The sequence below is a fragment of the Panthera leo genome, chromosome C1 (assembly GCF_018350215.1).
Source record: "Panthera leo isolate Ple1 chromosome C1, P.leo_Ple1_pat1.1, whole genome shotgun sequence".
NCBI lineage: Eukaryota > Metazoa > Chordata > Mammalia > Carnivora > Felidae > Panthera > Panthera leo.
Window position 1 is genome coordinate 213,410,927 of NC_056686.1, and position 22,883 is coordinate 213,433,809.

Sequence of the window (22,883 nt, forward strand, 5' to 3'; positions counted from 1 at the left end):
TTTTAGTTGAGTGTGCTGCCGCCCGAAGTGCCACTGGAGTTCCGTTTCTAAGCCCTGGGGAGACTGGATATTGCATTGGCGGTTAGCAGTCTCTGACAGTAATATTCTCTAGTGTTGTCTTTTGAAGTTGCACAAGTTTGGGGTAGTTGGTGCACATAGACCATGGGAAAGGAATCTTAGTAACTGAGATGGCTCAGTTCTGAGCAGGCTCAGAACAGGCTCTGGTTTCCATTCTTGTGCAGAGCTGGGAACCCAGAGCAGTTTCCAAAGGCCCAGCCTTGTTGTGTCCAGAATCTCCCAGTCCTACCCAGAGTCTGCGTTTTGGGTGGGTTTTTTTTTTTTTTTAATTTTTTTAACATTTATTTATTTTTGAGATGGAGAGAGACAGAACATGAACGGGGGAGGGTCAGAGAGAGGGAGACACAGAATCAGAATCAGGCTTCAGGCTCTGAGCTGTCAGCACAGAGCCCGACGCGGGGCTTGAACTCACGGACCATGAGATCATGACCTGAGCCGAAGTCGGACGCTCAACCGACTGAGCCACCCAGGCGCCCCTAGGGTGGGTTTTTTTAAAGGTACTCTGTGGAATGAACCTGCAAGTAGTTTCAAGAATGGAGGTCCTAGAGTCGAGCTGTCAGATTTGAATGTTGGTCGTACCACCACCTGCTTTGGGCAAGGTTCCCCCCCCCACCCCACCCCATCTGTGAAATGGGAACTATCAAGTAGTTGGGACTAATAAGTTACAATGCAAGAGCGTATTACGGTGCCCAGCGCATAAATGCTGGATGACTACCATTTGTGGGCCATTTTGCAAGGGAGAAGGGAGTTTGTGGGCTCATGTAGGTTCAGTAAAGCATATCAAGTAGGGGGCATGGGATATCCACTTTTTTTGGATATCGTAAAATTAGTGCAAAGAAGCCTTCAAGGAGGCAATGTGTCATGGGTGCTAGGGGGCTGTATATTAGCTGGCACCAGGTTATCTGTGGAACTTGGAAGCAAAAATCGGTCCTTGAGTTCCATGAACCCAGAGTTTCTAGTTTGGAGTGGGACCCAGCATTGGAAATTATTTTTTTAAGTTCTTCTTCCTTCCTTCCTTTTTTTTTTTTTTTTTTTTTTAAGAGAGAGACAGAGTGTGAGCAGAGGAGGGGAAGAGAGAGAGGGAGACACAGAACTTGAAGCACGATCCATGCTCTGGGCTGTCAACACAGAGCCCGACGCGGGGCTCGAAATCATGAACTGCGAGGGGCGCCTGGGTGGCGCAGTCGGTTAAGCATCCGACTTCAGCCAGGTCACGATCTCGCGGTCCGTGAGTTCGAGCCCCGCATCAGGCTCTGGGCTGATGGCTCGGAGCATGGAGCCTGTTTCCGATTCTGTGTCTCCCTCTCTCTCTGCCCCTCCCCAGTTCATGCTCTGTCTCTCTCTGTCCCAAAAATAAAATAAAAAACGTTGAAAAAAAAAATTAAAAAAAAAAAAAAAAAGAAATCATGAACTGCGAGATTATGACCTGAGCCGAAATTGGATGCTTAACTGACTGAGCCACACAGGCACCCCTGTTTTTAAGTTCTGAATGGGAAGTTTGGAGACCATTGCTTAGCTGAGGTTTCACTCATCTCCAATCTCTGGAGTATGTATGATCTGTGTGTACATCTGTACATGCTTGCCTTGCAGCATACTGCTGACCCAGGGTATTTTCTGATTTAGCACTTGTGTTTCAGTGTGGGTCCTGGATGAAGCATGATAAGCACCCTTTACAGTTTTCCTGAAGCAGACCCAAGTTGAAATGCAAGTGTGGTAAGCCTCATATAGGGCACACTTAACTGATTTTCTGTCTTTAGTAATATGAAATTAAGCCTTAAGCAGGTTAGGGTCCCATTATGAAATAGAAACCACCTTAACTATTCAATCAAAAAAAAATGAGGAAAAAAAAACAACCTGGAGTTGAAAAGGTTGGTAGCAAAAATGGGAAAAGGTAAGGTTACTGAAAAACCGGTAATTTGTAGGGAAACCCTTAACACAGTATCCAGTGATCCCATCAGTCATTCTGTCCATTTGTAGGTGATACCAATGCCTCTCCACTTACGATCTCACCTGGATCGTGTGTGTGTGTGTGTGTGCGTGCGCACGTGTGAGAGAGAATATGGAAAAATAGAAAAATTGGCTTATATCTACAAACATATATGTAAAAGAAGCTAGGAGGGGGCACCTAACTGGCTCAGTTGGTGGAGCACATGACTCTTGGTCTTGGGGTTGTGAGTTCAAGCCCCACATTAGGTGTAGAGGTTACTTAAAAATAAGATCTTGTAAAAAAAAAAAAAAAAGTAAACCATCTTGAGAAGAGGGTAATCCCACCTACAAAAAGTAAGGAATAAAATATGCATAGCTGCTACAGTTCTTGTTTCTGTACCAGCTCATGAGACGGTGGCTGATATTTATACAACTTCTTTCCTTCCTACCTGTTCTATGTTCCTTTTGCCCTCCACCAGCCCCTCAGCTGGTGGGGTGACCTGAACCTTCATTCCTGAGGGGTTTGAGTCCTTAATAGTCCAGAGGTCATTGCAACTTTTGTCTTTGATTAGCTTTCCCCCCCAAGTTCAGGTTTTCTTCTTAATGAAATTTCAAACATACGTAGAAGTAGACTCGTGTCTTAGAAGTGTCTGGGAAGGCCCACGATCTGAGTGCCAGCAGATTCTGTGTCTAGTGAGGGCCCTTTTCCTGGTTTGCAGACAGGCATCTTCTTGCTGTGTCCTTGGGTGGCAGAGACATTTCCTGTCTCTTTTTTTTCTTTTATCCATCTTTAGATGTTTCATGTATATAAAGAAGAATTTTTTAAGATTTTTACTCTAATTCCAGTATAGCTAACATGCAGTGTTGTATTAATTTCAGGTGGACAATATAGTGATTTAACAATTCCATACATTACTCAGTGCTCATCCTGGTAAGCGTGCTCTTAATTCCCTTCACCTACTTCACTCATCCCCCCCATCCATCTCCCTTCTGGTGACCATCAGTTCTCTAGTTAAGAGTCTGTTTCTTGGTTTGTGTCTCTCTTTTTTTCTTGGCTCATTTGTTCTGTTTCTTTTTTGTTTTGTTTCTTAAATTCTACATTTAAGTGAAATCATACGGTATTTGTCTTTCTCTGACTTACTTCCCTCAGCGTTATGCTCTCTAGCTCCATCCATGTAATTGCAGATGGCAAGATTTCATTCTTTTGCATAAAGAAGGTTGTGTGCGTGTGCGTATCTCCTTTATCCATCCATTTGTTGATGGACACTTGGGATGCTTTTATAATTTGGCTAGATAATGCTGCTGTAAATATAGGGGTTCATGTATACCTTTGAATTAGTTCTTTTGTGTTCTTTGGCTAAATACCCAGTACTGCAATTCCTGGATCATAGGATAGTTCTATTTTTAACTTTTTGAGGAAACTCCATACCCTTTGCCATAGTGGCTGCACCAGTTTGCAATCCCACCAACCGTGCATGAGTGTTTTCTCCACATCCTCACCAACACCTGCTGTTTCTTGTGTTGTGGATTTTAGCCATTCTGATAGGTGTGAGGTGATTCTCATTTCCCTAATGCTGAGTGATGTTGAGCATCGTTTCATGTGTCTTTTGGCCATCTGGATGTCATCTTTAGAGAAATGTCTGTTCGTGTCTTCTTCATATCAGTTCTTTATGCATTTTGGATACTAACCCTTTATCATCTTTTGATCTTTTAAAAATCATCTTTCTTTTCCATTATCAGGGCCCCACCCTCATGACCTACTCTGACCCGAATCACTCCCCAAAAGCCCCATTTCCAAGCACCATCACTAGAGGGTTAGGGCTTCAACATGTGAATCTTGAGGGACACGGTTATAGCAACTAGTGTAACAGACTCCTACCTAACATAACCCAGCTTCAACAATTGATATTTTGCCAGTTTTGTTTTAATTATTTCACCTGTTTTTTTCCTTAGACTATTTTGAGACAAATTCTAGATATGTCACTCAAACATTTTAGTGTGCACGGTAACAGATAAGGATGCCTTAAGAAAAAAAACAGACTACATGCAATTATCATGTTAGCAATGTTGATAAAATATCCAAACCCAGTCCATATGTGATTTTCTCAGATTGTCTTAAAGGTGTGTTTTAACAAAAGTTTGAATCAAAATCAAAATGAAGTCCATGGATTTGCATTTGGTTGCAATCCAGTTCTTCCTGAAAATAAGAAGTTGGTGGGAATGCATGCTGGTGCAGCCACTGTGGAAAAAAGTATGGAGGTTCCTCAGAAAACTAAAAATAGAACTACCCTATGACCCAGCAATTGCACTACTAGGCATTTATCCAAGGGATACAGCTGTGCTGTTTCAAAGGGACACATGCACCCCCATGTTTATAGCAGCACTATCAACAATAGCCAAGTATGGAAAGAGCCCAAATGTCCAACGATGGATGAATGGATAAAGAAGATGTGGTGTATATACATACATATATACATATACACACACACACACACACACACACACACACACACACACACACACATATGCATACATACACAATGGAGTATTACTCAGCAATCAAAAAGAATGAAATCTTGCCATTTGCAACTATGTGGATGGTACCAGAGGGTATTATGCTAAGCAAAGTTAGAGAAAGACAAGTATCATATGATTTCATTCATATGAGGACTTTAAGAGACAAAACAGATAAACATAAGGGAAACAAAAATATAAAAACAGGGAGGGGACAAAACAAGAGACTCATAAATATGGAAAACACAGAGGGTTACAGGAGGGGGTACGGGAGGGGGGATGGGCTAAGTGGGTAAGGGGCACTAAGGAATCTACTCCCGAAGTCATTGATGTACTATATACTAACTAATTTGGATGTAAACTAAAATTTTAAAAAATTAAAATATTTTAATATTTACCTAAATGATGACAATATAATATTAAATGAGAAAGCAGGAAAAGATACTATGTATTCAATATAATACACATTTTAACTCATTGAATTATTTTTTTCAGTAGAATAGTCATTGGCAATTTTAAGTTAAAATAGATATATAAGCAATTTTAAATATACACATTATATAATTACATAAGTTAAAAGGAACTGTATAAAATAAAAAACAGGAAAGGAATACCAATAAAGGTTATCTTGAGATGATAGGATTTCAGTTGATTTTTATTTTTCAAATTATCTATAGAGAATGTTGTACTTGTAATCAGAATAAAAACTGCTGTTTTTATCTATGTTTTGGGGTTTGCACTGTGAACTAATCTTAAACTTAAGAATGTCTTGATTACTGGGGCGCCTGGGTGGCTCAGTCGGTTAAGCGTCCGACTTCGGCTCAGGTCATGATCTCGCGGTCCGTGAGTTCAAGCCCCATGTTGGGCTCTGTGCTGACAGCTCAGAGCCTGGAGCCTGTTTCAGATTCTGTGTCTCCCTCTCTCTCTGACCCTCCCCCGTTCATGCTCTGTCTCTCTGTCTCAAAAATAAATAAACGTTAAAAAAATTAAAAAAAAAAAAAAAAAGAACATCTTGATTACTGACTACTTACTGGAATAAATGAAATGAAAAAAATGAAACGAAAAAAATATCCTATATCTATTCATTAAAAAAAAAAAGTTAAAGAAACTGGATCATTTATCCATAGAACATCTCATATTTTGGATTCAGTAAGGAGCCTCTTTATAGTGTCAATCTGTTCATCTGTCATATTTTCTGTAAATTAGTAGTCCAATCGAGAGGCTTGACTACATTCAGGTCCCCCCCCCAGAATACTGAGTTGTTGACAGGGTGTATGTTGTTGGCATCTTATCATTCACATAGACTGGTACCAGTGTCTGGTTTTCCATTTTTCTCATGTCGAAATTCAGTTGGTTCCACTGCTGCCAACTTGACCCATTATATTGACCATTCACGTAGCAGTTTTAACATTCCTCAGTGGTCATTGTCTAGGTCCTATTATTGCATTTGTCATTGATAAATAGTGACTTTGGGGGGGAAGGGGGACTTTATTTTGAATAATTTCAGATTTATAAACTTGCAAGACCACTAGAAAGAACTCCAGCATGACTTTCACTCTCAACTGTTAACATCACATCTCCTTTACCAGTTTTTCTTGATAACTAGAGTCAATAATGACTGTCAGTAACTTATTTTACGAACCATTTGGAAGTAAACTGCAGGCGTTATGTCCCTTTACCTCTTACCCGTTTCAGGGCATGCTTCCTTGAAACAAGGACTTTTTTTTTTTCTTTTTAAATAATTTTTTTTTAAGTTTACTTATTTAGTTTTAGAGCATGTACATGAGCAGAGGGGCAGAGACAGAGGGAGAGAAAGAATCCTAAGCAGGCCCTGCACTGTCAGCGCAGAGCCTGATGCGGGGCTTGATCTCATGAACCCATGAGATTATGACCTGAGCCTAAATCAAGAGTCAAGTGCTTAACCAACTGAGCCACCCAGGCACCCCAGGACATTTTCTTTTGTAACCACAGTCTAATTAAAATTAGGAGATAAATGATATATTATTAATATCCAGATCATATTTTCCAATTGTTCTGCTAATGTCTTTTATAAAGAAAAAATAAAAAGGTACAGGATGCCATCCATGATCACTTTTGTGTTTAGTGGTCATGTTCTTGAGTGACGGTTCCTCTGTCTGTCTTTGTCTTTCATATCTTGACACAAAGGTGCAGTACAGTTGTTTTGTAGAATGTCCTCAATTTGTGTTTGTCTGCTGTTTTCTCAGGATTTGATTGAGATTGTGCAATTAGGAATAATACAGAAGTTGATGTTACGTCCTCGATGTATCCTATCATGAGTACCATGATGTTGGTTTCAGCCATTACTGGTGATTTAATTTTAATCACTTGATTAAGGTGGTGTCTGCGAGGTTTCTCCACCATAGGATTTTTTTTAATGTTTATTTATTTTTGAGGGGTGGGGGAGGAACAGAGAGAGAGGGAGACACAGAATCTGAAGCAGGCTCCAGGCTCTGACCTGTCAATGAAGAGCCCGACGTGGGGCCTGAACTCACAAACCATGAGACTGTGACCTGAGCTGAAGTCGGATGCCCAACCAACTGTGCCACCCAGGCGTTCTGGACTTTTTTTTTTTTAATGGGAGATACTTTGAGACTTTGTAAATACCCATTTCCTCTCAAACTTTTATCGACTAGTTTTACCAGCCATTGATTCTTACTTGAACAATTAATACTTCCCAAGCTTTACTTTTATATTTATTAGCACGCTGCCAAAAGGAAGAGTTTTGTGCACACACACACACACACACACGGCATGTGCACACACTATAGATTATAATCTGATACTATTTTTTCATGCAGATTGTCCATTTGGTGCCCTTCCAAGTTGGCTTTTGGGTCCGTTTGCTGTATCCCCATCATTTTTTGAGTACTTTCTTTGGCATGAGATGTTTTAGACTCATCACCTACATTTCCTTTCCCAGATTTGGAATTAGCCATTTTCTCTAAAGAGTCTGCTGTTTCTGCAAGGGAGGCCTGAGGGTTTGTGAGTGGAAGAGACTCAGATTTGTTTGAGTCTACCCAAATATCCCCATTTCAAATCTCAAGGTCTCACTCCTTTTCAATCAGTGCATAGGTTTCACCTAAGAGAACTGGCATGGCTGTGAATTTTAGATCGTAATTCTGCAACTCATGAAATTTGGGGCCTGATTTGTAGCCAGTTATGCCCTGTATCTCCACGAATTGAGATATTTTTTTAAGACTGCCATAGAAGTGCTCTAGTTCTCTGATCATGACTTGGCTTTCAAAGTTAAGGCCTGAACTTGTTGTTTTCTGTGAGTACACAATACAGTAAAAAGTAGCCAATTCATTTCACTCTCCTGTTGATCATCATCACCATTATAAACATCAAGTGTAGCATCTAAACTTGGTCTTTTGAGCCTTGTCTTCAATAGGCACTTCATGCAAAACAACTGTAAGTCTTTTTTGTTCTGTTTTGTTAGTGTTTGAGAGAGAGAGCTTGCGCGGGGGAGGGGCAGAGAGAGGTGGGCAGAAGATCCCAAGCGGGCTCCACGCTGACAGCAGCGAGCCCTGTGTGGGGCTCTAACTGAGGAACTGTGAGATCATGACCTGAGCCGAAGCCAGACGTTCAACTGGCTGAGCCACCCAGGTGCCCCAAAACAACTACAAATCTTAACATACGGCATGGCATATGTTACCAGATCTAATTTTCTACTGGCAGTGAGGTCTTTCCTGAATTCAAGCTCAAACATGGTGGTGAACTAAATGCAGAAACACATCTTTGAGGGCCTGTTTCTCAGGACCACTCCAGGTGCAAAGCTTTGTACTGGTCAGTGTCTGACTTGGAAACAGAGTTCACTCTAGGTATTTCAAACAGAAGAGATTTAATGCAGGGATATGTTATAAGGATGTCTAAAGGACTGAAGGAGCAAAAGAGAGAAGGGAAGGTTACTTATAAACAGACAACTGCAGCTAGGCAACTGACATCAGCCAGGGCTGGAGAGAGATTACTCAGAGGCCACAACACATTGCTGGGGCTGGATTTCAGCTACCTGGCAAGGACCCAGAGCCTGTACGTCCAACTTCATGTGGCTGCCCCTGAAGCCCCCACCACCTGACCCTTAGTCCCTGATGTTCTTACAGCCAATGCTGCTATAGCCAGGGTCGCTGTCAGAAATCTGAACAGGGGTGCCTGGGTGGCTGTCGGTTGAGTGTCTGATTCTTGATTTTGGCTCAGGTCATGATCCTGGGGTGGTGGGATCAAACTCTGTGCTGTCAGCACAGAGCCTGCTTGGGATTCTCTCTCTCCCTCTCTGCCCCCCTACCCCAAATAGTAAACATTTAAAAAAAACCTGAACAGAAAGAATCATTTTTCCTCACCCAGCTTGCATCTCATAGCAGTGCCTCCCATTGGTAGATGCTAAATGGAAGTCTGCTTAGTAAGGAAGTCTCAGAATGTAATTTGGGGATCTGACTACATTATGTTGTTACGTTACATTTCAGGGCACAGAAAGTTGAAGATAGGAGACTGGGAGCAAAACAGCAACACAAACAAATGAATAAACAAATGAGAAGATGCTCAAAGTTAACTCTATCCCAGAAATCCCAACCGGTTGAATCCAAATACTGAGCTCCTGTTGCATGCTGGGCATGGTGGTGCTAGGCTTTGGAAATGCATCGGGGAACAAAACACAGTCCCTGCTGTCCTGGGATTTACAGTCACAGGGTAGGGATAGACAGCCAATAAGCACTTCATCTAAAGGCACCATTACCTATATCTGACAAAGAGTTTTTATCTTGATACACAACACACAAAACAAAAATAAATGTAGAAAGATAGACCACCCTAATAAATGGTCAAAGAAAATCGAGCAGACCGTTCACAAAAGAGGATATTCCTTTGGTCAATAAATACGAAAGGGTGCTCAACTGTGTCAGTCATGGAAATGCAATCTCAATGAGACAACACTACATACCTACAGCTTGGCTAGAAATTAAAAAAAAAAAAAAAAAAAAAAAGGCTGGCAATGCCACCAGGTGTGGCAAAGTGTAGAACAAGGATATGGTCCATTGGAACGAACACTTTGGAATCCTGGTCAGAAACATCTACAGAAGCTACACATTATACCTACCCTCTGACCTGGCAATTCTATGGTTAGATTTACAACCAAGAGAAGTTCAAGTATATGTTCATGAAAAGACATGTGTAAGACTATCCATAGGAGCTGTATTCGTGAAAGTTCAGACCTGGAAATCACCTAAATGGCCACATGGATAAAAGAAAGGTTAAAAGTTGTGACATATTGGGACACCTGGGTGGCTTAGTTTGGTGTCCGACTTCAGCTCGAGTCATGATCTCGCAGTTTGGAGTTCGAGCCCCACGTCAGGCTCTGTGCTGACGGCTCGGAGCCTGGAGCCTGTTTCGGATTCTGTGTCTCCCTCTCTCTCTGCCCCTCCCCTGCTCGTGCTCTCTCTCTCAAATATAAACATTTAAAATGAAAAAGTTGTGACATATTTAGATAATTGAATACTATTCAATAAAAGCGAGTGAGCTGCTGCTACATGCAGCAACGTATGGATGAAACTCACAGAATGTTCAACAAAAAAAGCCAGATATAAGGGTTTATATCCCATTTATTTGAAGTTCGAGAGTAGACAAAACTCATCTTTGGTGATAGAAGACAGAATCGTGCTTTGGTGGTATTGAGGGGGTAGAGGCAGGAAGGATCCTGCTGGTGTGCTCGAAATGTTCTGTATTGATTTGGACGGTGTTTCCACTGGTGTATATATGAATAAAAGCTCCACAAGCTGTAAACCTAAGATTTGTGCATTTCACAGTATGTATGTTATTCCTTAGAAAATTACCAACAAAAAAAAGCAAAAGAACTGAGAGTGTCATGTAAATGTAAGTGCTAAGAAGGAATTAAGCGATGTGATGGGTAGATGGGAGGTTGACTGACCAGAGCTGAGGCCTGAATGGCGATGAGGAGGTAGCCACATAATGAGCGGAGGGACTTCCTGTGAGAGGGACAGCAAGTGCAAAGGCCCTGAGGCAGGACCACGTTTGCTGTGTTGGAGGAACATAGTCAAGGCCAATGGACTGGAACACTGTAAGCAGGGCCAAAGCAAGCCTTTATTTAGGGTGGCTTTTTTAAGAGTGAGTGGAAAGCATGAAGGGTATGAGATAAGGGGTGCTGGGTATACTTTCTCAGGAGTAAGGGAGAGAGAAACCTTTGATGACTTTTAATTCTGTGGCTGGGACATCTGGAAGGCCGGACGCTGGGGTTCCACTGACAGCAGGACTGGGGAGGCAGTGGAGTCAGGGTTGGTTTGGACCCTTTAAAGTGGACCTACTTTTTAATATCCCTGGAGTTGTTGGGGGAGGCAGTGGGTGGTGGGCCTGAAGTTGTGCGCCAGCCCCAGGCTAGGCACTCATGTCTGGAGCACACAGGTGGCATTTCCAGCTTCAGGCACCTGGGGGAACAGACAGCAAGAAGGAACACAGGGTGTTTAATGACATGAGGTTTTCTGGAAAGAGACTCGAACTGCTGAGGGTTTGGATTGAGACTGTTCTAAAAGTGCTTCTTTAACAAGCTCTCTTGAGTGCTCTCCCCACCAGGCACTGAGCGCACCAAGGTGAGCAGACTGCCTGGGCTTCCGTGTCCAGAGCCAGAGCCGCAGGCACTGAAATGCAGATCCCAGGGCCCACCTGTGACCTTCTGATGCGGAGTGCTGGAGGCATCTGCATTTTCCAAGTTCCCTGGGTGAGTCTTTTTGCATACTGTGTTTGAGAATCTCTTACTTCCAGTGGCCGAGGAGTGTGTGTGTGTGTGTGTGTGTGTGTGTGTGTGTGTGAGAGAGAGAGAAAGAGAGAGAGAGAGAGAGAGAGAGAGAGAGAGAGAAAGGGGGGGCAAGGTGGGGGAGAGAGAGGAGAGAGGGAAAGAGAGCAATTTCCTCTTTCTTTCCCTCTCTGAGGGTGGGGCTACTCTGGAGTTCAGGAAAGCAGTCAGTTCTGTAAGCTTTGCTGTGTGTGTGTGTGTGTGTGTGTGTGTGTGTGTGCGCGCGCGCGTGCGCGTACACGCTCATGTGTGGGGGGCGGGCACGGTGTCCCAGGAGGACAGAGTTTGCATTGATGAAAACCCTTCCCAGCCCTTTGGTACCTCTTTCCCGCCGCTCTGAAGTTAACCAGCTCCGTCCTCCTGCATCCGGCTCTCCAGCTGCACCAGCTGCACTCGCTCACGGGCCAGGATGGGATTCTGTCTGGCCCTACGCATGGTGCTGCTGCTCCTGTCCGGGGTCCTGGCCCCTGCCGTACTCACAGGTAAGGGTGCTCCCTCGACTCTGCTGCCACCAGCCACCCAGGGCCAAGAAGCACCTAGAGCCGGATTCTCCACGGCCCACCGGGCAGAAGAAGCCCTTCCCTCACAGAAGGTGGAACCGCCATTTGGGGTGGTTCTTTGGAAGGCTCCTAGGAGACGGGCCGCCAGGAGCCGCGTTGATGTCCTGGGAGTTGTTAGCCGGGGGGACGATGGCCCCCGAAGCAGGAGGGCAATTTAAGCAGCAGGGCCAGGGACGTTAGCTGCCTGGGGGGACATGGGGGTACCCCAGCATGCTAAAATCTGAAGGCTTCCAGTCAGGAAAGGGCACTAGGCACAGGGCAAGCAGCCGAGGGACCAGAGGCCCCAGGCTCCTAGGCAGAAAACCACAGAGCCCTGCCGTTTTACGTTTCAACCCTGCAAGCCCTTCTCTGCTGGCTTTCTGAAATGTCCTTTCAAGAGTGAAGACCCAGGTACAAGTCTCAGCCCGGAAAAAATTCCAGAAAGAGCACAGAGCCTGAGACTCCTTGGCAAAACCATGATGAGGACACTGGACTTGGGCTCTGTACTTAGGTCAAAACGGCTGGGTGTGGGATTCAGTGAGAAGGAAGGTCCCACCAGGCTCAGGGTGGCAGGCTGGCTGGACCTCAGGCCCGGTCCTGGGCATGGCTCTAGGGCCCTCTGCTGGGAAGGGCTGTCCCAGGCCAGCTTCAAAGCCCGAGAGAGAAAAAGCCCAGGTAGTTCACGGATGGTCTTTCTCTGTTGGCTGTGAGGTGGGCCACAGGAGAAACATTTCAGGGCCCTTGTTGGGGGTGGTCCTGGGGCTAGAGGAATGAGTGGGAGGAGAGACCCCCGGAGACCTTCTCTGCAGCACCGACTTTGGGGAGAATGTCTGTGGATCTATAGGAGTGGCAGCTGGATGCCAGCCACACGAGCATGGCCCTGGGGAGAGTTACTGGGGGACGTGAGGCCCGGTGGGACAGCCACACTCAGGCACACACGCCAGGAAGAAGAGGGTGATGGCAAATTGCCTGTGGGCATGCAGGCCCCTCTAGACGTCCTAGGAAGAACCTCTGGTCCTTGGGACTGGTCCTTGCAGATCCCCAACACCCCACCCCAGCCCTGCCTGGTGGTCAAAGTGGGTAGAGGTGAAGGTGCTGGCGCCTGCCTGCCCAGGCTCTGGGACCGTCTGGGGAGCTCCTGTCCAGTTTCTTGTTCCCTGGGTAGCCAGCTCTCCCAGCCCAGGATGCTGGCCAGAGGCCCTGGATCAGACTGCATACACAGCCTGGGTGGGTGGGCTTTGTCCACTGCCACAGGAATGTTTGGGGACGTGTTTGGCATCTCTGGGGCCTCACCCGGCCTCACCTCCCTCCACGTGTCCTACCGAGAACAGGCAGGCCAGCTCCACCCCGGAGTCTTTGGGGTTTTGGCCGGCTGTCATTCTTCCTGCCGTTTGGGGAGGGAGGATGTTTGGGAGCCTCTCGGCTACCCCACTTTGGGCCAGAAGCTCTGAGCAGGTGTGTATAGGGCCCAGCAGGCCCCCTGCTCTTTGCTCGGTGGGCTGGGGTCCTGTGGCAGGCAGGCAGGCAGGCAGGGAAGGAGTGGCCCCGTGGCTGAGCTGCGGGCCCCGCCTGCCGTCCTCCGTCCTCCGTGTTGGTTGCCTGTGGCTGCCGCTACTGGGTAGGGGGAGCAGGCCAGGTTGAGCAGGCGGGAGGCCAGGCCAGGGATGAAAAGGCCCTTCATGGCTGGCACAAAGGCTGTCTGTGAGCACGGGTGCCTGGCCTCGGGGCCCAGTGGTCAGAGTGAGCGTTAAACCTATTTACCGAAAGGCAGGGCGGTGGAGGCGGTGCCCTTGGCGGTGTCCCCAGGCCCCTTACTTGTCCTGGTTTCCTTGGTCAGAGTCGCAGGACGTTGCTAACTCTGGCCTTTGGAGCTTAGATGTCCTCGCAGGTCCCCCGTGGGGTTCTCAGCTCACCTTCCGTGCCCGTGAGCTCATGTCTTTGTTCACGCAGGGCCCTCTGCCCGTCTTGCTTTCCCTCATCTTCGCTTGTCTGCAGACGGGGCCTCCTGCTGGCAAACTCCCTGACAACTTCTTCTGTTTATGGCTCCCCCAACATAGATTTGGGGGCAAAGGGGGTTATTGCCTTTAAACGTTGTTTTTCCCTTTTACTACAGCAAGTTGAGAAAATACAGAGACAGGTAGGTGCGCGTAAGAAAACGCTTTGGCCCCTTCCTGGCGGCTGTACTGCCTTCGCCGGAAGGCTGGTGGCCGAGTCCAGGTTGCAGTTCTGGGCTGTGTATGCTGCTGGACCACCCCCCTGGGCTTGCAGGGAGCTGGCAGGCCTTTGGGACGCTGGATATTTGGGTGCAGGTGAGCCCTGGGCCAGCCTTTGGGGGTCTCCCACGATGGTCAGCTGCGGCAAATGGACAGCACACAGATCTGCCCGGCCCGTGTCCGGCAGGGCGCCGGGGGCCAAGGCGGCAGCTGGTGATGGCAGTGACAGCACAGTTACAACTTGTGGAGGCCACGAGAGGCATGGCCCAACCCCCATTTCACAGACTGGGAAGTGAAGTCGGGGAGAGGGGAGCAGAGTCAGCCTGCTGGGGTCCCGGGGTGATGACGTGACGGACCCAGCCCTCTTGATTTGGAAACCCATGGGTTCCAAACCCCCTAAAGCTTCAGGGACTGGTTGAGTGTTGGAGGGGGGTACACGCAGCAGGGATGAGGCGGCCTGGGCCAGTGTGTCTGGCAAGGAGAATCCAGGCTTCTGTGGGGAGCCACAGAGTAGGGCTGGGTTACTGGGAGCTGAAGGGGAGAAGGCCTGGGTGTGTCCCCAACTGCCCTGCTCTGAGGGCCCACTCTCCTCCAGAGATGGCTTCTGAGCTCTGGCAGAGGGCAGAAGTAGATGCTTACCTGGGCCTACTCCAGGCAGCTGAATCCTCAGATGCCACCCAGGTTGGCTGGGCCTGGTCCCCAGTAGCCCTGTGGTGGCTTCCCTGTTGCCGGTGTATGGAGAGCAAGTGAGGGCCAGTGGTTTGTCTGTTTATCTGGGAAGGTAGGCATTCTGTGAGCCCCACACTTCAGGGCCTAAGGGGTGGGCATTTTTCTTTGGCCTAGCCCCCGGGAGCCTGAGGCAAGCGTGTCCGGGGGCCTGGCACTTTCCATAGCAGCTAAGAGGCTTGCAGACCCCTGCCCTCCCAGGCAGTAACAGAGGACGCCCGACAGGGTTGCTTCCCCACTCCGCACAGCGTGGTCTTTGCAGCTGGTGGGAGGCCAGGGGGGCCCCCAGACATGGGCACTGCGGTTCAGCCTCAGGTCCTTCGGGTGGGAAGCTTCCCCTACACTGGGTGCCAGGGACCTTCTGCCCCCAGGAGGGCTCCTTGCCAGGGCTGTTTTCTGAACAGGGATGCTGGCTGGGGTAACCCCTGGGGAATAGGACAGTGGTCCCGGTCTGCAGGCTGAGCCTCAGAACTGACCCAGCCCAGGCCTGGGAGAGGCTGCAGGGACAGGGGGTCTTGGGGAGTCTTGTACAGTTGGGGGAAAGATTTTAAGTTGACAGCAAACTTGCAAGGATAATCCAGTGAGCTCTGGTACACTCTGCTTAGATTCACTTTGGCCATAGTTGCTCTTCCTGTCTCTGACCCCGCCCCCACCCCCAATCTGAATGCTGACCAGTCTAGAGTAAGTTGTAGATGTCATGCCTTTCTGCCCCAAAATGCTTCTAAGAACAAGGATATTTTCTCACAGAACCGGTCAGTTACCCAAGATGAGACACGGACATCGATACAGCACTGTTATCTAAGCTACATATTCACACTTCCCCAGTGGAGCCCGGGGTGCCCTTATCCAGGAATACGTGCTGCATTCTCACATCCTTACTTACAAGTCTCTTACTTGGAACAGTTCCTCAACCTTTCTTTGTCTTTCCTGACCTGGATGTTTGAGAAAGCACAGTTAATTTAAGACTGGCCCTGAATTTGGGCTTGGCGGATGTCTCCTTGCGATTTGCCCCAGGTGGGCACTGTTAGCAGGAAAGACCCAGAGCAGCCCCCCTCTGGAAGCCGGCGAGTCTGTAAGCAGCTTGGCTCTGGCCCGTCTGTGCCAGAGGGAGTTCTCAGGGGTGACGCCTGTGGAGGAAACGGTGCCCCAGGGGCCTGCGGGTGGGTGGCTGGGGCCGCGTTAACTCCACAACCTCCCTGGCTTACCCCTGGGAATTGCATCCTGTTGTTGCATCCTCCGGGGGGGCTTCCCGCTCCCGGCAGCACCCCGCGCAGTGCCCGCCTGAGCCTGGGTTTCCTCAGCTCTGAAGCAGGGATACGACCGTTCCCGGCCACGGAGCAGCTGGAGTCCGCGAGGTGGTGCCGTGCTGCCCGCACTACCCTAAGGACGATGTGGGGGCTGGGCATCCCTGGGTCACAATCGAGATTAGGCGCTGGCGAGCCCTGACCCTGCCAAAGCCCCCCCAGGGCTGGGGTGGGAAGGCGTGGAGACTGCCGGCCATTCTGGTCTTGACCGTTAAACTGGGCGCTGGGGCCTCCTGTCGGGGATGGACGGATGTGGGCCCAGGGTTCGGGAAGTGCCGTGGGGCTCCTCAGACCAGGACCCTTGGTGGGGAGGGGAGCGCAATTGGCAGGGCGGAGGTGGGGATATGGGGCTGGGGCTAGCACCCAGGCCTCTGAGTCTCAGCCTGCCCTGCTCCCTGGGCCTCCCAGGTCCTCCACACCTTGCTAACTCCCACCCCACGAGCAGAGAAAGGCTCCTGCAGAAAACACGGCACAGGGATTGATGTGCTGACTGAGCCCCAGCTTGTGTGGGGACAGGGGAGCGGCTCCCTTTTCTCGGGGCTTCCCTTACCCTGACCACAGACACCCCTGCGCACCCCTCTGGCCCTGTTCTCTCTGGAAGCAGCGATATGCTGGCATCACAGTTTCTCAAGATCTAGAGCCCCCTTGGGGTTTCAGCCTTGGGACACGGGGTGTGTGTGGGCGCCGGGCCCCGTGGCCTGCCGGCTGCGTGGCTCTGCCCGGGTGAGGACAAGGGAGGGGGCGCAGGTCTGACTGCTCCTGGGCTGTGGAGTTTGCCTCCCCTCCCCACCTCCTGCAACAGTAGCCTCGTGGGGCTCTGGGGAGGCAGGGACCCTGGTTCCCGCAAGGAGAGTTGCCTCATCTCCCCGGCCTCTTCTCCAGGGCGAAGGCGGACCCCTGCCTGCCTCGCACGGGAAGGGGGCCCCTCGCCAGTGTCATCTCACCCAGGCCTACAGGGCCCTGCAGTTCAGATGGGGGACCGCAGTCTGTGCTGGGAGAGGTGAAGTGCCCCTGCTGCGGGCTCAGGCTCCTCACGGCCGTCTGCCGAGAGAACCCGTTGGTGCCCTCCTCCACCTCCCGGTCTGTCTTCACTGCAGCCCGGCCGCAATAAGCCCTCCGGGAGGGCCAGTGCAGCGCCCACCCCACAGTCCCGCACACAGCGCCACCTCCGCGGCCGGTTAACCGCGCGGGGCCACGTCCCCGTCGGCCCCGCCGCCTGCGCCCCAGGGCCTCAGCGCCTGTCCTTGGCCTTGCAGCCGAGGGCCCGCAGGAGCCCGCGCCCACCCTGTGGAACGAGCCCGCCGAGCTGCCGTCGGGAGAAGACCCCGTGGAGAGCACCAGCCCCGCCCGGGAGCCCGAGGCCACCGGGCCCCCGGCCCCCACCGCCGCGCCGAGCCCCGAGGACAGCACGGCGCGGGAGCGTCTGGACCAGGGTGGCGGTACGCGCGGGCCCGGCGGGCGGGCGGGGGCGGGGGCGCGGGCGCGGCGGGGGCCGCGGGGCTGACCTGCCGCCCTCCGTCCTCCGCAGGCTCGCTGGGGCCCGGCGCCATCGCGGCCATCGTCATCGCCGCCCTGCTGGCCACCTGCGTGGTGCTGGCGCTCGTGGTCGTCGCGCTGAGAAAGTTTTCCGCCTCCTGAAGCGAATAAAGGGGCCGCGCCCCCGCCGCGGCGCGACTCGGCTCTACCCTCGGTGGCGCCCCGGTGTCTCGAGTGTGTCCGCGCGTCCGCGTGGGGGCGAGCGGGGCGGGCGACGACTCGCACCACGTGCGCGCGGGGCCGCCAGCAGGAACCGCGAGTGCTCGCGTGGGGTCCCCCGCCCCCCAGCACAGCCCCGGTCCCCACACCCCCTCCCCGTCCCAGCCCCTGTCCCGAGAAGTGCCCGGGGCCCGCCCCTTGCGCTCCCGCTCGGACTCAAGCGTGGCCGCGGGCGCAGGAGAGGGGCCGGGCCGTCGGGGCTCCCAGCCCAAGGCTGGATTATTTTGGGGCCCGATCTGGCCAGCCGGGCCCCATCTGCGGAGCTCCAGACCCGCCCCGCCAGCGTCCCCAGGAACCCCTCCGCCCCAGGGAGCCGCAGGAGCAACCCGGTTCCCAGACCGACCGCAGCCCCAGGCTGCCTCCCTCCTCCCAGCAGCTTGGCCCCGGCCCTCAGTTCTTGGTCACGTCTTTTGTTTTCCGTGCTTCCTGGGAAACCTAGCTTTTATAATTTAGAAGGAGATTTAAAATAGAGGCTGAGCTGCTCGGAGCACAGCAGGGAAGAAGCCAGAACTGCGTCCCTTTGGAGTGAAATAGAAGACTGGAGGCCCGGAGGAGGGGCCGTCTGCGCACCCCGGGACGCACCCCGGGATGGTTTGATAGCCAGGGCCCTGGGCGGCCTGTGCGTGGTGCCGGTGGAGGGAAGCTGTTCGTCCTCTTCTTTCTCTGCTCTTTGTAGCAACTCTTTTGTCTTCATTGGCTTCCCTGAGCTCCCGACCACGCCTGCTCCAGCTAAGACCAGTGTCCTCCCCCTCCTCGATACTCCAGAAGAGCACTCGCTCAAAACACGCGAAGGGTTAAAAGTTTCTGCTTCTATTATAAAGGACTCTTGTAAACCCGACCAGCTTTCATGCAGCGGTTTACATGACTTCATCGCACACAACCTCGTAACCAAAGCCCTAGTCGGCACAGATGATCCAAATCAGCATGCTTCAAAAAGATAAACTGGACAAGGGCCAGAACCAACGGTCACTCCCTCCCCTTTGCCCTAAGGTCCCCGCCCCCAAGAGCAGCACAGGGCTCAGGAATGGCCCCTCTCCCCCTCTGCCCACTCTTGGGGGCCTTGAGTGGGGGTCTTCCCCCTGGGGGTGTAGCAGGCCCCACGAGCATCAGTCCGTCACTGTTGAGCCAGAGTGTTGCACGTCTGCATCCTCAGAAATCCATCCAATTCTCAAAGGGTCTGAGGTCTCAAGAATGCCAAGAGCCGTGCTGTGGCCTGTGGGAAAAAGGCTACGAAGTCCCACTTGACCCAAATCCCGGGCTTCTAACGAAAGGCCTGTTCTGGCACGGAGCAGAGTGCATCCCGGCAGAAAGAGTGTGGTCCCAGGTAGCGCTGGGCAGGGTCAGATTCCAGGCCCGCCACACTCTGGGACAGAACCAGGAGTGGGGCTGGGGTATCTGTGAGGGTTACCTGGGCTGGGGGAGGAGCTGCAGCCTTCGGGGGAACTTGCTAGCACCAAAAGTCGTGGGAAGCAGTGCCCGAGGTATGAAGCCCCAGCCCCATGCCTGGTGTTAGACATCCTGTGGGACCACCACCCACCGATACCTCAGTCCCACTGTGGTTTTCCAAACACGAGTTCTCGCTTCCACTGCGGCAGAAGGGTGTCCCCGACTCCCTCAAATTGCCTCTTCCGTTTCTGGAATCCATTGGTGGAGCCCCAAATCTCCATCCATTCTGAGATCCTAACCCTGGCTGCTTTTCCTTATCCTGGAAGCCATCTCAACCCCTTCCTTCAGGACCTGCCTCCTCCATTAGCCTTGAAAAGAGTTCTTCTCTCCCTGCCCAGACCCAAACACCTCATTCCCGTGTGCGGCAAGGCAATAAAGAGTAGACCTTCACCTCCTTTATTTTATACATGATGCTTCTTTTAATGCAGCCAAAAATGATATTTGCTTTTCTCGGAACCAAAACCGATACAGGATGCAGTGACCAATTCATTCCTTACAACACCTGGGCTCCTGAAGGGGCCAGAAGACACAAGTTACATCCAGCTTGTCAGGGAGCCAGAGGTGGCGTGGGCCCTCGGCCAAGCTCTGGTAGGCCTGCTGTGAAGCAGGGCCTGGCCGTGCAGCCAGAGGCTGGCGGAGGCTTGGGGAGGGGAGGACAGAGGCATTTGGTCTCTTGGTCCTTTGAACTGGAGACCAAGGGCTGCTCAGCAAGCTCAGGCAAAGGGCGGGCCATCTGCACGCACGCACAGAGGATTCCGATGGCTTCCAGGGGAGAGAAGGACATGTGCGGGCGGTCACGACAGTCCTTCCACCCTGCCCTCGGCCAGGGACACCCCCGGTCTGGGGCTTCCTCCAGCGCCTGGGGAGGCGCCGACGCACCTCCACCCCCTCTGAGAGACAAGAGGGACAGGTGGCATAATACTGTTGAAAATACACTTTCTCGTTTACAAATGCAGCAGAGGAAGGACGTAGGCACCCCTTCTCCCGTTTGCAAGCAAGGGGGCCGAGACGCACGTGGCAGGGGGAGGGGCGGGGTGACTCCCGCGCGAGGCGCTTGCCGTCCCCAGAGCCCTCCACCATCTGTCGGGGGCTGCCTGCCCCGCGGCGCTGCTCCAGACCGCCCACGTCCTTCCCCCAGGCTGGCGACCGGGGGGGCCGGGGGTCATTGCCGATTTCGACTGCCCAGCTTCCTGCGGTCCTTATTCTGGCTGCGCTGAGGGTCGTCCATCTTGTGGACACGGAAACATTCTTTGAGGTTCTGGGACCGGATCTTGGGATTCAGGATCTCCTCAGTCATGGAGCTGGGGAACCAGCCTCTCTCCTGGTCATGCAGACGCTCGCCAAAGATCCACCCTGTGTAGAGAGGGGTCGGGGAGGGTAAGCAGCTCTTGTGGGGGTGAGCGCTGAGGGCTGAGCCCTCAGTCTGGCTGGCCCCTCCAGAGGACAGCTGCTCGACGAACCCCTGCCGGAGACAGGGAGTTTGGGTCTGTCTCCCCATAAGCTGGGAGAGCACTGCCCCGACCCCCTCCTGGGGAACGTGGTCCTAGGGTGCCACGGGGTGTCCCAAATATATTGACTTTGGCACCCATTCCCGAGCCCTCAGCAACTGTCGGCTGCCCAATGTGAGGCCAGGAGACCCCAGGGACGCCCCCCAAAGGGAGAGGTACCTAAGCTGACCACCTGGCGTCTGGGATGCCACCATCACTCTGTTGGGCAGCCTGTCTCTGAGCCCCGGCCTCATGACATCTGCTTCTGCACACGGGGTGTAGACACCCCCACCTTATCCCTCAGGCTGGTGCAGAGTCCCGGGGGTGGGGGCGGCACGAGTGGGAGATGCACCCAGACCCCCAGCCCTCACCGTCTTCCGTCTTTTCCAGGATGTTCAGGATGTCGGCCAACTCCAGGGTCAGCTCGTCTGGCTGCTGGGCCACATACGGGTGCACACACTGGACCTGAGGGCAGTCTGAGGGGAGGACGGGGAGGTGGCACGTCCTCGTCACCGCGTCACCCGCCCTGCTCAGGACCCAGCAAACCCCGGACACCCCCTGTCGGCAGCAGGGCAGGCCTGCCTGTAACAGAGCACCCGGAAAGGGTCTGTTTGAGGGAGAGGAGAGTTTGGCTGCAGAGAAAACGTGACTAAGATAGCCAGGGGCTCTGGAGAAAAACAGTATATGGGTAAAGGGCTGGACGGGCTGGGAGGGGGTCTGATTTTGGACTTGAGAAGGCACTCCCTGGACCTGACGTGCTGGCCGCAGTTTGGGAGGCCCGGACTCGGCGAGCACAGGCAGGGCTAGGAGCTGCTCTGTGAGGCAGGTGCACTGGCACCCTTTGATATTTTATAAGGTTTTCAGAGAGCGGGCAGCCCCAAAAAGATCACTGGCATTTGTCTTCTGGGCCCAGATTCCTTTCGTTTCCTGGCGGTACCTGTCACTTAAGACTCAGGGACTTATCTCTTCACTAAGCACACAAACGTTTGCAAAGCTCAGGCAGCCCGATGGCCACCATGAGGGTACTAAGCTCGCAGCTCACACACAGGCCCTCTGGGCCGGGGAAGCTGAGCTGGCCTCTGGGGGCTGGTAAGCACTGCCCCACCAGGAATGTGGAGAATGCCTGCCCCTCGCCTGCCCTCATCCGTCCTCACCTGCCCTTGCCTGCCCCACCCAGCAGGCAGCCTCCTCCCCGAGGGCACTCACCCAGCAGCCGAGAAGTGAAGGAAACAAACTTGGTTCTCCGGTTGGGGGCCAGCGAGGTCATCCAACGCTTCATCTCACTCCTGGGACAGAGGACGACTGCCGGAAACACAGAGCGACCGCCCTTCCCCCCCAACCACCCCCCCCCCAAGGGAGCTTGGTTGCCAAGCATCCCACGAGGCCACAGCAGGACAGCTCGGTGGGGGGGGGGGGGGGGGGCGCGCAGAATCTGGGCAGAGGCACGGGGGAGTCCTGTAGACTCTCCCCGACACACCTGAATGTCAGCTGGTGAGGGAGAGCCCTCCCAGACACCCCCAAAGGCACCCCGGAAACCGCAAGCTCTCAGACATGTCGTTGTCCCCGTCCGGATGGTGGGAGCTGGACGGAGATGGGGTGGGGATGGCCTGCGAGCTCTGGCGGGGACAAGCGCCGGGATGATGAGATGGCCCCGGGGCTGTCCAGGGATGTGGTGCACTGGTCAGCCTGACCCGAGGCTTCTACGTCTCATCAGGAAAGGCCCTTCCAGGGTCCGGGCCCCAGAGGGCACACACACGCACCCCCGACAGAAGCTCTGCCCTTGGGGCCTGGGCGGCCAGGGGGCCACGAAGCACGTGCTGAACCAGAGCCCTGGTCCGCCAGGGGAGGAGGCGCGGAGGCGCCGCGGGGCCGGGGCCGGGGCCGGCAGTGCTGGGCACTCACTGCGAGGTCGCCTTCAGCATGTAGGTGGCCTCCCGGTCGTCGGCATTCTCCAGCAGCCGCAGGATGAACACGTTGGCCAGCGTCTGGCCCTGGTCCTCCAGCTCCTCCACGCGGAGGAGGCCTCTCGGGGCCGAGTCAAACACTTGGTACTTGTCTCTGGGGACCGAGGGGGGCAG

The 22,883-nt window shown here is 52.4% G+C and overlaps 2 protein-coding genes across 2 annotated transcripts in view; one reads left to right on the forward strand and one right to left on the reverse strand.

The window, feature by feature from the left end:
* The first annotated feature begins 9,991 nt into the window (after nt 1-9,991).
* Nucleotides 9,992-17,760, forward strand: SNORC (secondary ossification center associated regulator of chondrocyte maturation). Its single transcript, XM_042953404.1, has 4 exons — nt 9,992-11,260; nt 11,646-11,817; nt 17,374-17,556; nt 17,646-17,760. Exons 2-4 carry the CDS (start codon nt 11,745-11,747, stop codon nt 17,753-17,755), a joined length of 366 nt encoding a protein of 121 aa, XP_042809338.1. The 5' UTR covers nt 9,992-11,260; nt 11,646-11,744; the 3' UTR covers nt 17,756-17,760.
* Nucleotides 17,761-19,710: 1,950 nt separating this feature from the next.
* The window catches only part of NGEF (neuronal guanine nucleotide exchange factor), a 37,135-nt gene continuing 33,962 nt past the window's right edge, over nt 19,711-22,883 (reverse strand). Inside the window, exons 10-13 of the mRNA XM_042950543.1 lie at nt 22,708-22,863; nt 22,012-22,091; nt 21,177-21,281; nt 19,711-20,671 (exon numbers count right to left, since the gene is read on the reverse strand). Of these exons, the coding sequence (XP_042806477.1) occupies nt 20,481-20,671; nt 21,177-21,281; nt 22,012-22,091; nt 22,708-22,863 (532 nt within the window). The 3' untranslated portion in view covers nt 19,711-20,480. The remainder of the gene's footprint in view (nt 20,672-21,176; nt 21,282-22,011; nt 22,092-22,707; nt 22,864-22,883) is intronic.